Source organism: Periophthalmus magnuspinnatus, chromosome 5 (genome assembly GCF_009829125.3).
Source record: "Periophthalmus magnuspinnatus isolate fPerMag1 chromosome 5, fPerMag1.2.pri, whole genome shotgun sequence".
Lineage (NCBI taxonomy): Eukaryota > Metazoa > Chordata > Actinopteri > Gobiiformes > Gobiidae > Periophthalmus > Periophthalmus magnuspinnatus.
The window spans coordinates 3,337,696-3,354,206 of NC_047130.1; the positions used below are offsets into that span (position 1 = coordinate 3,337,696).

At 38.8% G+C, this 16,511-nt stretch overlaps 1 protein-coding gene across 3 annotated transcripts in view; it reads right to left on the reverse strand.

The window, feature by feature from the left end:
* Nucleotides 1-1,451: 1,451 nt before the first annotated feature.
* LOC117370817 (chemokine-like protein TAFA-1) overlaps nucleotides 1,452-16,511 on the reverse strand; it is a 124,569-nt gene continuing 109,509 nt past the window's right edge. The window contains exons 4-6 of one of the 3 annotated variants that reach the window (XM_055221782.1): nucleotides 10,196-10,320; nucleotides 8,182-8,273; nucleotides 1,527-1,591 (exon numbers count right to left, since the gene is read on the reverse strand). In XM_055221782.1, coding sequence (XP_055077757.1) covers nucleotides 8,247-8,273; nucleotides 10,196-10,320 — 152 coding nt within the window. In that variant the 3' untranslated portion in view covers nucleotides 1,527-1,591; nucleotides 8,182-8,246. Of the gene's footprint in view, nucleotides 1,592-5,890; nucleotides 5,995-8,181; nucleotides 8,274-10,195; nucleotides 10,321-16,511 lie in introns of those variants that run through there. The other 2 variants (XM_055221783.1, XM_055221784.1) reach the window with 2 other exon arrangements.

A 16,511-nucleotide genomic window follows, 5' to 3' on the forward strand; every position in this document is an offset into this window, starting at 1 on the left:
AAATTATATCATAATCAAATTCCACAATGCGAACACAGCCTATTATTAGTACCTCTTTTTGGACAGTAGCAGTGGTATTTCTTTCATATTTCCACACTAAGCATTGGTTATTAACTGCTAAATTTCTCATATAGCCACAAAGACCTGTTTTCAAAGTTCTGGACATTTTGACATAAAAGGTGACACTTGCTATTTCTTACAACTGAACTGATTTCCATTACCATGCAGAATGTTACGCACCAACTATATGTGGTGACAGCTTGACAACTTCGGTTTGATTTAAATGCAAATGTTCAATAGATTGTGTCTGTTTAATTAAACCATAAACAAAAATGAAGAAATTACAAAAACTTCAGAACTCATATGAATATCATTAAAGGACACATATTATGCAAACATTTCTTTAACATCAAAAAACATACCGGGTTTCAATAATTATCTGTAAAAATGTCCTGAATTTTCCCAGGATTGTGACGTCATAGGTAGAAATGCAGAACAGTTTTAGTTAGTAAATTATGGCTAGACTCGATCGAAGTATTTCTGCCATCAAATCGGGTTCATTACTAGTTCATGTTGGTTAGCAGCTAGTTTAATTGCTTTCACAGTCGTAATTCCCTCTGCTGCCAGTAGATGGAGCCCTACACCAGATGCCCAAGCTGAAAAAGAACTTCTAGTGACTATATGATCATTATTTTAAGTTCTAAAACAGGAGACGCCAAAGCAACGGTACTCAAGACCATGTTTAAACGCCAACAAATACACAAGTAATGCATAATATGTGTTCTTTAAAGTAACTACGGTGTGTAATGGCTCTTCAATGATTTTCTGCATTCAGAGATTTAGCAAAGAACAAAACATAGCCGTTACTTTAATTGCATCCAACCTCGTAAAAGCTGCTGTGTATTCCGCCTCACTGTTCTGGCATATATTCGGCACATCCACACTGTGTCCATTATCCTATAGAATCTTTAATAGATTGCTTCGATTCTGTCATTACACATAACGTATTTCTATATGTATATTTACACAATGTTTTACAGAAAGAAAATATGCTGATGAATTTACATCGGACATGCCCACACAATTCAAACAGATAAGTCCCATCTTTCTGAATGGCCTGGAGTACACGTTTGAATTCTCAAGTCTTTATTGTCTCTTATTAGTGGCGTCATGGAGTTCCACTTTATATGGTCCTTCCCATAAAACCATCGAGCAGAAATGTCTTGACAGTGTAGCAAAAAGGAGGGGCCCATGTCTTGTTATAATGTTTTAATAACCTATAAATAACCCTTGCAAAGCAGCTTCAGTTTGTGGGAATGTAGGGAAACAAGATGGAGGAAGGTCTGGCCACAGCTGTTTTATTCTCCAACAAACCCTGGCATTATTCTGCAGTCAAATCCTTGGCACCAGGCGAACAGAGCAATTTTTTTTTTTTTTTTTTTTTTTTTTTTACAGGATGGATGTCCTCTCTGCAATCCCAGGTAATCCAGTTCACTGTAGCCATGGGTGTGGTAGTCTGAGGATAGGCGAAGGATAGGTGGTTGTGGTGGGATGGGGTGACAGGCGCTCTCTGTTAGGTCCTGGGATTAATCTGCAACACACGGGAGGAGGAAGAGGAGGAAGAGAGAAAACATATATGCTTAGAAGGAACAGAAGTGAGTATGTTTGTGAGGATTACACCCCAGGGGATTGCTTTGTTAGGCATAAAGGAGCCTGTTTCAACCGTGAAGGTGCTTTTTGTACGGCTTCATCTAAAACCACAATGCTTACATGTGCAGAAACCTCAATGGGAATGTGTTTGTACCTTAGACTGTATATAGGAATGAACTGGGGGACACAATACTGTTCGACTCCAGTCATTTGAAGCCGATTGAGATTAGTAGTTACAGTCGCTAAATCGGAGCCAAGTTCCATTTTTGGAATTGTGAGCGCATGTTTCACAGCGCCAAAGAGCCAATCAGCAGCAAGTTGTTGAAGGTACTCCCCTCTTAAAGCCCGTTTGTTTAGTAGGGGGTGGGCTAATGGTAATGGGCAATGACCTCGAGAAAGAAGGCACCTCATTGGTCACCAGGATAATGTACAGCAGGTAAACAGACATGTAAGGCCAGAATGACAAGCCTCACAGCATTGCTACTTCATTTTCAATTTTTTTCGATTTACTATTAATTTTCAATAGAAAAATCGCACCTATGCATACTGTGGAACATGGCGGCCAGCAGATTAGCTTTGTCGACTCATATATACAGTCTATGATTTGGACAGAAACCGTGCAAAGTGTCGCAGGTGTATTTTCATGTTGTGTTTACATTTTTTTGTCGTATATAATCTTTCTAACATCTAGTGTGCGCCTTTTATTGTGTACAGCCAACCACATGCGGAGCAGTGATTGCAGCATTAGTGTATTTGTGGAGAATGAACGCTCTGTTTGCGACTCCGGTTCAGGGACTCTTATTCAACCCCGAGCTGCAGCCTGGACACATTTCAATAGAACATTGTGCAACCTTGAGACAGCTATTGAATGTTCTGCTTTTCAGCATCCTGTAGCTCAATAAAACCTGAGTACATCATGTCTACTGCAGTTAAACTAATCCACACTCTTTGCCCTCTGACACTTGTGAATGTAGTGAATACAGCTAAGCATTTGTTCCTCATTCCTCTGTTTCATTAAACAACTTTGTAAGAAAAAGCTGGTGCCTGTCCTCAGTATGGAGACAATTATAAATGGCATAATCCAGTTGAGCTGACAAATCCAGGGGTGACATTTACATCAGTATGGCAGGTGGGAGCCAACTGTGTGGGGATGAATGTGGGAGGAGGGACAGGGACTGCAGCTATAGACCAAACTAATTGAATATCAGTAATTTTAGTAGCATCAGTGTGTTACTTGCTGTCTTGTTGATTTAAGGTATAGACTACATTATTGACTCTTTACAGGTGCACTATGGGACTTTTCTGTTGGGGAATGTGCCTCCTGCTAGTTTCCATTGGAGATGTTATTGCTTTGCCTTTAATGTTCTGCAGTATAGCAATAAACCTAATCTTAAATGTTTTTAATTAAAGGTATTTTAAATGGTTAAAAATACCTTGAAAAACATGCATTCTTGCTGTGAGCGTGGTCATTTCTCCACGGATCTGACCTGTAACTTTCTGCATGGAGACTGCTCAGTTTAATGCTATATTGTGGGGCATTCAAGGCAGTACTCTGAATAAACAAGCAATTATTTGTCAAAGTTCTATTAGACATCTGGTCTTGACTTTTTAATATTGTTCATGAAAAAGTTTCTTGAATGAAGATAACAATGTAGAATTTCACATTTCTAGACGTAATTTCTAAATGCACAATTCTGCTGTAAAGTATACATTCTTGTTATATATTTCTGTGTTCAAAAGTTCTCCACCTCCACACAAGTCACACATTCTGACTATGTTGTCTATAAATGTACTGTCAGCTATGAAAGCCAGTTAGTTATAGGATGATACTTAGGCAATAATTTACAAGTGGAGTAGCAATATATGTAACATTTCTAAAAAGACCCAATTGTGTTTTTTCCTAGCAGATCACTATTCTTCTCCTTGATTATGTGTTTTTCTTATATTTGCTTATATCCTCAGTGACAACATTCACAGCGTTGCAGAAGAGAATGACCTTTGCTGAATGAGAACATGTAACTAGGTCCTGGACACAATTTACCCGGAGGTTTGTTAGTCGGAATGAGGGACTTGTATGCAAATATATGGCACTAAATTGACTTGTGTTTTTTTTTTTTTTTTTTAGTTCATCCAAATGAGCAGTGCAGCAGGTAGAGGCAGATTTACTGAAAGATTCCCCGCCTCTTTCCCATTTCTGCTGCCAACTAAAGAGCCGGCATTCTAATTTGCAGGCTGCATTAAATCGCAATTTACTCAGACTTCGCTTAGTAAAAGAAGCCAAGGACAATTGCTTTAGCAGGAAGATATAGAGCAAACACAAGCTCCCCTTATTCCCCTTTCTTGTGTGTTTGAGCTGAACTAATCAATCATGGTGTGTCAGGAGCTCCTCAGAACAGCACTTAAGAGCTTGACAATAAAGAACGCCACACAGCCGTGTACATCCAAAAATATTTAATTGACATTGGAGGAAAGCAAAGAACATATCAGGACTCATTCAGTGACACTGGCAGTTGACTGTATGTGATAATAGTGTTATGTATCTTATTCAAAAAAAAACATGTTATTAATATTTTGTGATCTTCAAATTTATATGAAGGCCTTTTTAGTTGCAGATGTACGCTAACTACAAATGTACAACTCCAGTGGCAGCAACACATCTCACAAGTTGGAACGAGAAAAACACTATACTGTATTTATATATATAATTTTCTTCTAAATTGCATTCACTTGGCTCAATGCCTTCACTGCTTGGCTTAGACTCAGTGTTCAGCTGCCTGCTGGCATCTCAACCAGACCTGAACCTTTGAGCTTCTGTGTTTCTAATGAGAGTTCAGGTGCATTGTGGGGATCCAAAAGATTTACTTTTCATAATAATGATACCGCCTTATCTTGAAATGCACTTTAAATGCTTGTTGAGGCGTGTCAAAGTGCTACACTAGAGTCATTACTCCTTCACTCCACACTTGGTAGTGGCAAACTACTATTAAAGCCACAGCTGCCCTGGGGTAAACTGATGGAAGTGAGACTGCAAATTGGCCCCTCCTACCACTACTAACACTCGTCACATTTGTACTAGGCAAGATTGGTTAAGTGTCTTGCCTAAGGACACAACGGCTGAACTTGGTCTGAGCGTGAATCAGTTGGCCCTGTGTCACTGCTCGGTAGCCGGCTGTTCCAATCAAGGGAGAGTCGACCTGACCATTTCTGGCATAATGTAATATCTATGAGATTTTTAAGTCATGCTAAAATCAAGAAAAAAATAAAAATAAATAAACACTAACAGTGTACAGGGAGCTGTGGGTGGAGTGGGTGGAGCTACGGGTGGAGCTGTGGTTGGAGATGTGGGTGGAGCTGTGGGTGGATGTCACAGACACCATTAGGGGGTATTTGAGACAAAAAAGGAAACACTGTACTAAAAGTGTTCTTAAGCCTAATTATATTTGAAGTCCATAACATGTTTGTGGATCCATCCAATCACAGTGCTTCAGTCTGCAGCACTTTTGAACTGGACGTTCAAAGCTCATTCACAGCAAAGCCAGTATCACAAGCTTCTGATTGGCTGACAGGAGCGTTGTGGAGCACAGCAGTGTGTGACATTGGAGTATAAACCAGCCTTTAATGTTCAGAAGTGTTGACACTATGTGAGTTCCACTTTAAACTGAATATTTTTGTGGCATTCATAAATCTCCTGTACATATTGACAGAGTGCTGGACAAGCCCATGAGCAGGTGCAGTGCCTGGAGCGCAGTGGGGCTCTCTCAGATGAATTAGTGGATGGTAACTGTAATGCAGGTCGCTTTTGCTCTGAAACTGCTTGCTACTTCCTGTCACTGTGAGCTATTTCTCTGAATCATGGCTCCCACTTCCTGTGAATAACTGAGGTGCAGTTCCTCTGGACAGCTGTAAGTCATATCTGACTATAGTTGTACCTGGTGATTGTTCTCCTCAATAATCTAAAGTCAACCACTTCTTTTCATTCTTGCATTATTGTTTGTGTTGAAAGAAATTAGACACACACACACACACACAAACACGATAATGTGATTGATATGGACATGTGCATATAATGGTACAAATTTGCATGTTTTCCTTATGTTGGTAACAAGAGTAACAGTGATATCCAAAATAACCTTTTCCCCCTACAGTGCCTTGAACCACAAAGTAAAACAAAAAATATAAACATTGTGCACTAGAGTATTTTTGCATCTACAGAAACAGGAGCGGCTAATGCACTATGATGGGCTTTTGGAAGGTGTTTCGCAGCCTTGCTCTCACTGGGACCTCCACAAACATAAGGGCCTGACTTGTCTGCTGCTACAGAACAGCCAAAGAAGGACTCCCTCTCTGAAAGACATAAGAAAGAAAAAAACAGAAAGAACTGCGTCAGGCTTCTGTTTCGTTTCTCACTAGGCATGCCAAGTAAAATTAAATAAAGGTTGGCATGTGTTGCATAACGTGTTGCCTGCTTAGAGGTGGATAGAGTAGCTAAAAATGTACTTGGGTAAGAGTACTACTACTTTAAATGGAAGAAAAGCAATAGTAAAAAAGTAACTGTAATTAAGCAAAATATATAATAAAACACAAAATAATAAAAATAGAAAATAACGTAAAATAAATATATGATATCTGACCATAAAATGCAAATACTCTAATAATTTAATATGGTGATGTCAGTGTAATCCCTCAAAAATAAATTGAATTCTGTACTGGACAAACGTTTTTAAGAGTGAATACATTTTTATCCAGTATCAGTTTTTTCTTTTGTTTCTTTTTGCTAATACGGTCAACATAATAGTCACTCAACACATTCACTCCCAGTAACTAAAACTCTGAGTATTGTTATTTCACAATAACTATTACTGATGTACATATAAAAACTTCTGATAAAACTACTCATAAAAGTGCATTTTCTAAACTTTCTCTCAATTATCTCAGTAAACACAACAGCAAAAATAAATTTAAATTATTAACCACCTCCGCCTACCTACCACTGTCTGTCTGAGTGACACTTTTCAGAGCAAAACAAAACCTGCATGTTATCGGGAATGGCTGAGAGAAAACGTGCTGTGTTGTGGGCTTTCTGGCTTTCAGAAGCAAAACAAATGTGGTAATTTTGGCCCTGGACTCGAGCGAATGTGAAATGGTGATTAAAACAGAGCTGAGAGGGCATAGAGGGGCTTTTCATGTGCACTGTGGGCTAGAATGTGTACTGATAGCTGCTTCATGGACAGTCTCAAGGGGAGGGAAGGGGAGAGCGTGTCAGGATATCAAGTGGCTCCTGATAAGACACCAAAGGGAGGAGGTCTGGGCAAACACACACATACATGTTAGACGCATCAAACGTGGCGGTGAAGGGAACAAGTAGTAGCGCATGAGGGAGGATTGAGAGCAAGTCACAGATTATAGAGCCTAATGGGATTGGTACTGCACTGCTGTAACCACGGTAATCAAAGACACACTGGGGCTGATAGCGCAGAATGGGACAGGAAACAAAAGATCCAAGATGGAGGATCAGAGGCAGCAGACACTGGGCTGGTCACCACACACACAAGGGGGTAACTGGGCAAATGTCAGGTATAGTTCAGATCTGATAACTATGAAAGTGTTCAAGCAATGCTACGTCTACCACTGAGTTGCTTGAGTGATATTTGATGTGAGTAAACAAGCGGAGCCGCATTTGAGAGTGGATCTGAAGGGCAGACAGGGTGACAGAGCTGAGTTATGCCTTGTCAAAGATTAAAAATGATCGCCAAACAGTGAGAACTTATAGTGCCTTCTATAAAAGTACCAAAACTTTAGTTAAGAAGATAAATATATATGTGTCACAACTGTTTAAGTTTTGGTGGTGATTTTTTTTTATACTATCACAAAAATTTAAAAAAAAAAAAAAAAAAAAAAAAAAAGACATTACTTTTGCAGGTCTTGTTATTCGGATGATATAATAAGGCACTTTGGGGATTTAAGGGATATGTTAAGTTTGGACAGTTTTGATTAGTTTTTTAATTGCAAACGCAATAACATCTCCACCTGAAAAATTACCTTGGCGCAAGAGACCAAGAAGTGCCTGTAAAGTTGTGATATAAAACTGCTAAAATGCTATGCTTTACAGGATTGTTAGTGACATTTTTTGCAAGGGTAGTAAAATAAATGAGGGTCAAAATTGTGCCTCAAGAAGTTGGCCTCAACTACTAACACTTCCTGAGCTGGGAAGTAATCACGAATACTGCCACTCAGCCACAATTTTGCCTCCCATGTGAATAACACTTAATGTGAATAATGCAGTACTCTTCATCATGTTCACCTGACACATATTCACAATGGGCAGCAGGGCACTTAGTATTAGAGTCACGCCTGCCTAATCATGCACAACATGTAAACACACTCTCCATTACTTTGCACTGAGCGTTCAGGTTAATGAGAAGTCATTGAACAAGAGCCGGTCCCTCTCGTCCCTCCCCACACACTCAACAAGTGGGCACGGGCATGTGACTGTGAGACAGAGACAGGAAAACAGTTTGAGAAAAGACTAACCTTTACAGAAGCAAGAATGCAGCTCAATTTCTGTTGACGGATCCTCTGCATTTTGCTTCCAGAGGCTAAAAAGGGGAGTATGGCTGGGTGTTCTGCAAAAAGAGGGTCAAGAGAAAAGGACATGTGTGTATTGGGCAGTAAAGCAGCTTCAGCCCCTCCCCCACTATACAATTTGATCAATTTAAGCCCTGCATTCATTATATAACAATGAGCTTACTTCTTTTAAACTGTGCAAAGGACTGGGACGAATTAGAGATGCATTCTTTAGATTATGTCAAGTACTGCTCCTTACCTGGGCAGGCTGGGAATTCCACCAGCTTCTCTCTGAAAATTTAAGGCCTGTGGTGACTGAGGAGGCCCAACAAAGGTACAACTGTTTGCAACAAAACACTCTAAGAAGCCTGAGATGTAGGCTAACACACACTTACTGTTCTGCATTGAAATGTCCATTTAATGTATCAGTGGTTTACAAACTTGTTGGTCAAACTTTATCAAGTTTGTATGTAGAGTTTTGGTTAGTTAAAGCAACACCATGTAACTTTCTGGAGGTGCCACCTCACCTGCACAATTCCATGGAAATAGAAAGTTAAAACCATACTTTGGAACATTCCCCATGGAGATGAGATGAGTTTTATGCCATACTATGCAATGTTATAGCAAAAAGAACAACATTTCCATGGAAACAAGCAGAAGGGGACCCTCTTCCAGACCAGATAAAAGTCAGCTTTGTGGAAATGCAAACCCTCTCTTAGTAAAAAAACATCTAAAATGAAACAAAAAAACATGCTTTTGTCATTTTTTAAGCTAAAAAGTTACACGGTGAGGCTTTAAACATTATTGAATGGCATAGATGTTTTGGTATGGTGCAGCTGAATAAAGAGTTTTGTAACCACTAGTGTAACTTAAAGTGACAGTTAGAAAGCAGGCAATAAAGGAACAGTCTATTAAATAAACACAGATGTAACCACCGGCTTGTCGCTGAAGGACTGAGAAGCCGTAAGTCATTTCATTATCTGTTGCAGCCACATTGAGAATGGGTTTAGAGAGGAGCAGGACAAGAGGATGTTAGCTTTAGTGCGAGGAGAGGCCCCAGGCTCTGCCCACCTGTTTACACACTCTCCTCTGCTCTGTACAGGCTCGTCTGCTCTCTCAGGAGCCTCAACAGTCTCCTCTTGTTGTTGTTTCACAAAGGAGGAGCTTGGTTTGATCAGAAGAATCACTGCCTTAGAATGTTTCGATTTCTCAGAAGTACAACATGGAACAAAATGACACCCGACTCAATGGGATATTACACTGCCTTTGTTGACTTTGTAAAAGACTACGGTTAGAGTTAGTGCTGTTGGAGACAGACTTCACAATATACTTTTAGAAATTGTATGTGTCATTTTGGGGCTAAGGAGTGGGGTCAGTGGGTGTATGTAGTTGTAGTAGCAATCAAAGGTAAAATAATTCATGCTCTATAATATTTAATTAGGTCAAGTAGCAATTTTAATTATGATTGTGAGAGTTGAGTTAATAGAAAAAACAAATTTGTATTTTATCATATTGATATTTAATTTAGTTTTTCCTTCCAACAGTAATTATTTCCGCTTGGAGATGAATAAATCTCATTTTCATTCTTTTTACTTCATTAGTATGTATGGGTTTCAGCTTCCTATTTAACAATGACATTTTGAGGACTTTTGACCATACAGAAGATGCAATACAATATTTAGTTTTTGAATTGTTAATTGCTCTGGAAACGGTGCTAACTTTCCATCACTCTTAGAAGAAACTTGTTTTCATTGAGGCTGATTTACTACTGAAACATGTATAGTGTCAGTCCATTTCCCTAACAATACAATAGCGCTGTTGAAAACCCGTGTACAGCATGTGCCCGTCGATGCACATGGACAACAGCCATAAGCTTTGTGTACACGCAGGACTGTTCATACACAGAGCAGTGTAAGGCGTGTCCGTGCAGTCTATGTGGCAGTGTCGTGTTTGCTGTGAGGGAGTTTGACTTCGCACTCACCCTCGTGGTCTTGATTTTATTCCCAGAGGAGCACATCCATCCCGAGTTGTCAGGCAGAGTCTTGCACTCCTCTCCCTCCAGACACGGCTCCATCTCACACCACCATTTTCCAATTACGATGGACGCTGGGGACACAGCAACACAGGTCATCAGCGCAAACGAGAGAAAGAAATATGGTGTTTAGCTATTCAAAGAAGAGATAACACAAAGTTGAACACATTATAGTTGTCAGAAATGAAGAAGTGGCTTGGATGAGCGGCGGAATGTCTTCACTCCAACGACGATTTGTCCTGTTGACAGATTTAAAATGCATCTTTTGCTGCACATTATAGTCGTCATAAGAAGGTGTACATTGAACATTCACTATGTAACGTTTCTGTTGGAGGGGCAGTCCGTGCTTGTCTCCATGGAGATAATATTTCTCTGCTTGAAATGGTCCACAGTATGCCATTAAACACATCTATGACTGTACAGGTCAGATCTGTGAAGAGGCAACTCCCCTCACGATAAAAATGCATGTTTTTTTAAGTAATTTTTGAGCAAAACAAACACCTGTAACTGAAAGAAATACAATATGTTTAATCCAATGGTGTGGAACTACTCAGACAAAGCAGTTACATCTTCATGGAAACAAGTAGGTGACAATCATCTAGCACAAAAAGTTACATAGTGCACCTTTAGTGTTTAGTGGGTATATGTCGGTGACGCCTGGAGAAACAGTACATGCAAGGTACTAAAAGGTTGGTACAGTGTTTTGCCCAACAACGCAATGGTTGAAAGTTTGAACGTAAAGGAAAAGAGTAGCTTGAAACAGGAGGGACATCCATTCTTGGCGGTTGATGGTTAGCTGTGGTCACTCAGGTCTGGATCGTAGAAATTCAGGAAAAAATATCATACAAAAACTATGTATATGGAATAATAATGCAACCCAAACATCACTTCATGAGGATGGCTTCCAAACATAAAACAATTACCCAATTCTATCTTTTCTGGATGCAGCTGCTGACTGAAGAACAGATGTCGAATGAATAACTCACAGTTGACAGTAATGCCATTCACCATCTGAAATGAATCATTACTTTGTTGTGATAAGTCCACATGCATGGGCGCAAGAGCAATTTCAGTTTTTAATCATCAAAACTAATTGAGTCTCATTAACATCCGTTAGGCTTTTCTTGCAACAATCTGACAAAATCTGTTCAGTTGCTCACATCTACAGCTGGACTTTCAGCCTGCAGAATTTGTGTTGCTTGATTTGAGGAGCTTTTACGAGCATCCATGCAAAGAAATTAATAATATGGCTGAGCGATTTCACAAAAAAAGTCCTTATTTTCAATTTTATTTTATTTTGTCTTATGAAAACACAAAAACAAACAAAAAAATAGCCTTCAGTACCAATTTCCTGACTGAAACTGACTTTTAATCAGTGTCATTATTATTATTATTATTATTATTATTATTATTATTATTATTATTATTATTATTATTATTATTATTATATTTTATTTATTTTTTCCCTCTGGACCCTGATCTCTGCTCCAAACTACATACATTTACTGACAGTGGATTGGCTATTAGACCGCTCCATTAAAAAGACCCAAGCTGATCATACACAATTAGAAATGACTGAATATTGAGAGCAGTTTTTCTCCCAAATACATGTACCTATACTGTTTCTTAGATATGCAAAAATGTTCTATACTTTTCTTGGTAGTAATGGTCTTTCTTTTTGTTTCATGAACACTTTATAATATCTTCACTAAATTGGACACTTTGCAATACCGGTCACCGTAATAAGCCATGTTTGCACTGTTGTTCTGATCCTGCTGTTGTGTATATTTTCTATTTTATTTCCACCATTTTATTTTATTTTTAAGCATATCTTTTTTTGTTTTGTGCATGCCCTTATTTGTATTTATTCAGTGTTTTTATGTTGCACTTTATCAGTGAAGTAAGTTTGTAGTTTGTGAGCTGTGTTCACTGACAATGGCAATAAAGGTCTTCTGACTCTGATTCCGATCCTTTACAGTGGGGAGCGGGACAACGAGGGACATTTTTGAAACTTTCAGAGCACAAACTTGAACACTTGGGTGGGCTGTAGATTCCATGCATATGTGCCGCAGCTATAGATTGTATAAAGAATTGGACTATGTGAGTGTGACGTCGCCCATAGCCAAATGAAGCTCTTTGGTCTTTGGCTAGCAGTTACAGGGTCGAATTTGGAGCCGAGTTCTGACCACGAGTATCATAGCAACCAAAGAGCCAATCCGGAGTCAGGCTGTTGAAGGTAACGCCCCTTCCCACCTGCACCACTGGTTTAAAATAGAGCGGGAGCTTAGCAACGCTGTCAATCAAACCTGTTGCTAACACTAGTGGGAACAACCTCAGAGAAAGATGTCACCTGATTTGTCTGTTATTAATGTTGTATCTTGATTTACAGACAAAAAGGCGAAATAAAAACACTAAGATTATGTAGAGTGGATCGATACGAACATTTTAAGACCAAAATGATGAGGCTCACTGCAGCAGTCACGGAGAGAGGTGACGGTTTCTCAAACTAAAGTGAACTGGAGCCGGAATCGATGGAGCTGAAAACGCGCCCATGCTCACTTCCTATTTGGAACGCAGCAGCTGGCAGGTTAGCTATCTCCATTTATATATAAAGTCTATAGCTGCAGCTCTGCCAATACGCTACCGTACCAGCACATCAACTCCCTCAGCAGTTTTCCGTTTGTCAGCCTAACTTTTGTCTATATGTATTCTAAATGTCACACGCTACAAGTCTTTAACTAAAATGGCAGTGCTGTAAATCAAACAAATACATATTCTGTTACATTTATTAACCCTGGCATTTAAAAGACATTTCATTCTGTACAGTGTTCTGTTCTTCAGTTCAGGTGATAAGACGCCATTTTCCCCCAACTGAATTTTTAAAGCAAGTAGCGTATTTTTTATTTATTTTTTTTCCTCTTTCAAATCTCTAAAGAGCGTCGTTCCTTTTATCACAAGAAGGTCAAATCACTGGGTGCAAGCTTTGTGTTAGAAGTTGTTTTATGGCACTTTCTCAAACTCAGGTGTGGTTTCTTGCCCCTCAGAGTGTCTGTTGCTAGGTTACAGGCCAGCCGAGTCGATTTGAGCCGAAATGGCGTCATCTCACTGTGACGTATTGTCGACCAAACAGACGAGAGCACACGTACGCAGCAGGAGGGCTACAGTTCCCTGACATTTGTGTTATTTTTCGCTTTTACTTCCATGAGCCCTGAAGATATGGGAGAAAGCATGCGCTCCAACCATCTGTGGAGCCGCCCTTTGGCTCTCCCTGTGGCTGTTTACCATATTGACTAATTACCCACTTTACCGATCTTCAATATGGCGCACACTCATTACGGCTAATATGTAAGGAATATTTCATCATTTCTTTTCATTCTGGGTAAATCTGAGTTGGATCTTACATTGTGAGCATTGGCGTTCTGTGAGCGTGTGTAGAGGGAGGTCTGTGTCGTCTCGTATAGCTGCTTGGCATGAAAGTTCTGATCCAACATCAGTCATACATAGGGCTAGGTGCCATTAGACAGCTGATGCTCAAGCAAACCGACACACGATTAAGTTTCAATTTTGTTTTCTTCATATACAACACTACACAGTTACCTGAGCAGAGGTGGAGGATTATGACAGACTTTACATGGACTCACTTGGCTGCATCTTTACTCTTTCTTTGTCTTTACTTTGCTCCACACTAGATATATTTACTACACTGCATTTATTTGTGAATTCCACTTTTACCAGGACAAACGAGGAGGATTTTGGCAGAGTTTGGTTCATATTATCTGTTTGGCTTCAGCTTTACGTGGACACTGCAGACTGTGAATGGATGTGGATTTATTGTTACACATTTTGACTTTAAGACACTGTAAAGGTCCCGCACTGGAGACTTGATGTGTTTTCGAATGGATACGTTGTAACTGTGCACACTGTTTTGCCAGCTCTTCTGTTTTATGGGTAAGATGATACATTGCACTGTTTGGACACGTGTCCAACAGGACTATGGTGAAATGTGAGTGCAGTTTATGCCTTTTGTTTGTGCAGATGCAGTCATGACACGTGAGCACCTATGCTGCTGATAAATTGGTGCAGTGGATTTATTGGATACTTGACGCATTTAAAGCCAAGGAACCGAGAGTTGGTGTTATCTGTACCAGTACTTACAGAATCTTTTCGGTTTGTTCCTACTTGGACCCGAGTTTTGGTGCCCAACCCTAGTCATACAAAAGGAAGACTGGACTATAGAATGATGCATGGGTGCTCTTATGGAAACATGAAAAAAAATGTATAGCTAATTTGGATATGTTGGTAAAGCTAAAAGCTCCGGTACCTAATTTTCAAAGGAGGAAAGTAGTGTTAGCTGTGACATGAACACATTTTTAGCATTCGGGAACTCATTTTTACACATGTTCACAGTGTCAGAACTGCTTTCTCAGACAGCAAAGCAAACTGCCCTAGTACAGACCACAGGCTCTCATCTGAATATCTACAGCTTTATAGCATGATTGCCAAAGTCATGTTTTTGGCTAAATTGAGTTATTTGTATGATTCTCCTCTCCAGACTTTGCTGCATCTGAAGGTGTCAATGGCACCGCCCTCAACCAATCATATTTTTACAGTCAAAAGATAACACTTTCTGTCTGAGTCATGTTCTTGACTTGTGCTTTGTGCGACATAGAAACATATTGTAGACCCCATAAAAAATAAAAAAAAATAATAAAAACTGTGCCTCTGCTCTATCAAAGTGAAATATCAGGTTTTAAAAGTGAGATCAAATGGTTCCAGCCTTCTGTGGTGTAAAGATTCAGTCTGTTATTTGAATTATGACTTTGTTTGATCCTTTTTCATCATGTTTCTATGTTAAAGTATAGAGAGCCCATGCAAATGTAAGGGATGTCATTTTTTTAATTTTAAAATGCAGTATGGATAATCTATTGGGCAGATTATGAATCAAGAATGGTATTAAATAATGACAGTCAAAAAAATCACAATGTTTTTCCTCTCAATATTTATAAAAAACTATCAAAAATGACAAAGTAATCTTAAAATTATTTTTATATATACAAATGAGGTAAGTACTTATCGGAATGTTTTATTTCATTGTTTGAGCTGCAGAGAACTTTGGTCTCCAATAAGAAACGATAGATAAACTGCATTAACAAATTCAGCGCACAAATTGTGCCCAAGTCATTTTTTTGTGATTTTTCATGTGATTTTAACTGTGCATTTTGACATTCTTTGAGGAACATTAAGCAGGTATTTCCTGATCTATTTAGACATGGATTTCAGATCCCTGAAAGATCCATAGGCCTAAAATGATTAAATAAGATTCAACAATCACAGTAAAACCTCTATTTCAACCACCAGGTGATTTTTTTTTTCTTTAATGGAAATCAGTGGAATATGATTTGATATCTTCTAGCATGATATATGATGACAGAAGAAAGAACCATATCAATATGGTTGACTGTCCTTGTGCAGGTTTTCCTATATAGAGCAATCATATGAGCATTATATGTGACCATTGAAAACATGGTGGACATTAGTTGATGATTACCTGTATGTGAAGAAATACTTTTTTTTTTTTTCCTGCACAGGACAATTTTACTGGCTAAAATTCCAAACCAGAATGAACTTGTTAACTGATATTTCACTTTTCTGGCCAAATATGTCATATTACATAACAGCTCCTTCCAAGTGTCTCCACCACAGCTAACACTCAGAAGTCAATCCAAATTGAAAACAGTAATGCGCACAAAGCAAAAACTCTGCTTTAAATAGAAGCTGGAGGCCATGAGATGAAAGCTGTCTGCGATTAAAACTGCAGCTCTGCTTTACTCCACAGCCAACATATTTACTGCTCTCCATCCAGGTCTGTTAAGAAAGAACTGGTGATACGCAGCGTTTGGAGGAATACTGGAAAATCTTTTTAGCTACAAATACTGAATACCTTCAATAAGATGTATTTTGTAACATATTATGTGATTTAAAGTATTTCTGAATACTTCTGTTACACTATAGAGTAAAAACCTGATGTTTTAGTTTTTGTTCTCTACCACAGAGCCTGATCAAATACCACTGTATATTCCTTCAATATCAATATTTGATACTAAATATTTTATATGCCAGATAAATACATATCTTTCCTATTTTTACAGAATTGAAAAGTTAATTTGTGACTTAAGACAAATTTGTGGGCCTTGCTATGGATTTTAAAAGCTAAATATCGGTATCTGCAAATATCAGTTATCGGCCACAGCAGCAAACCAAATAT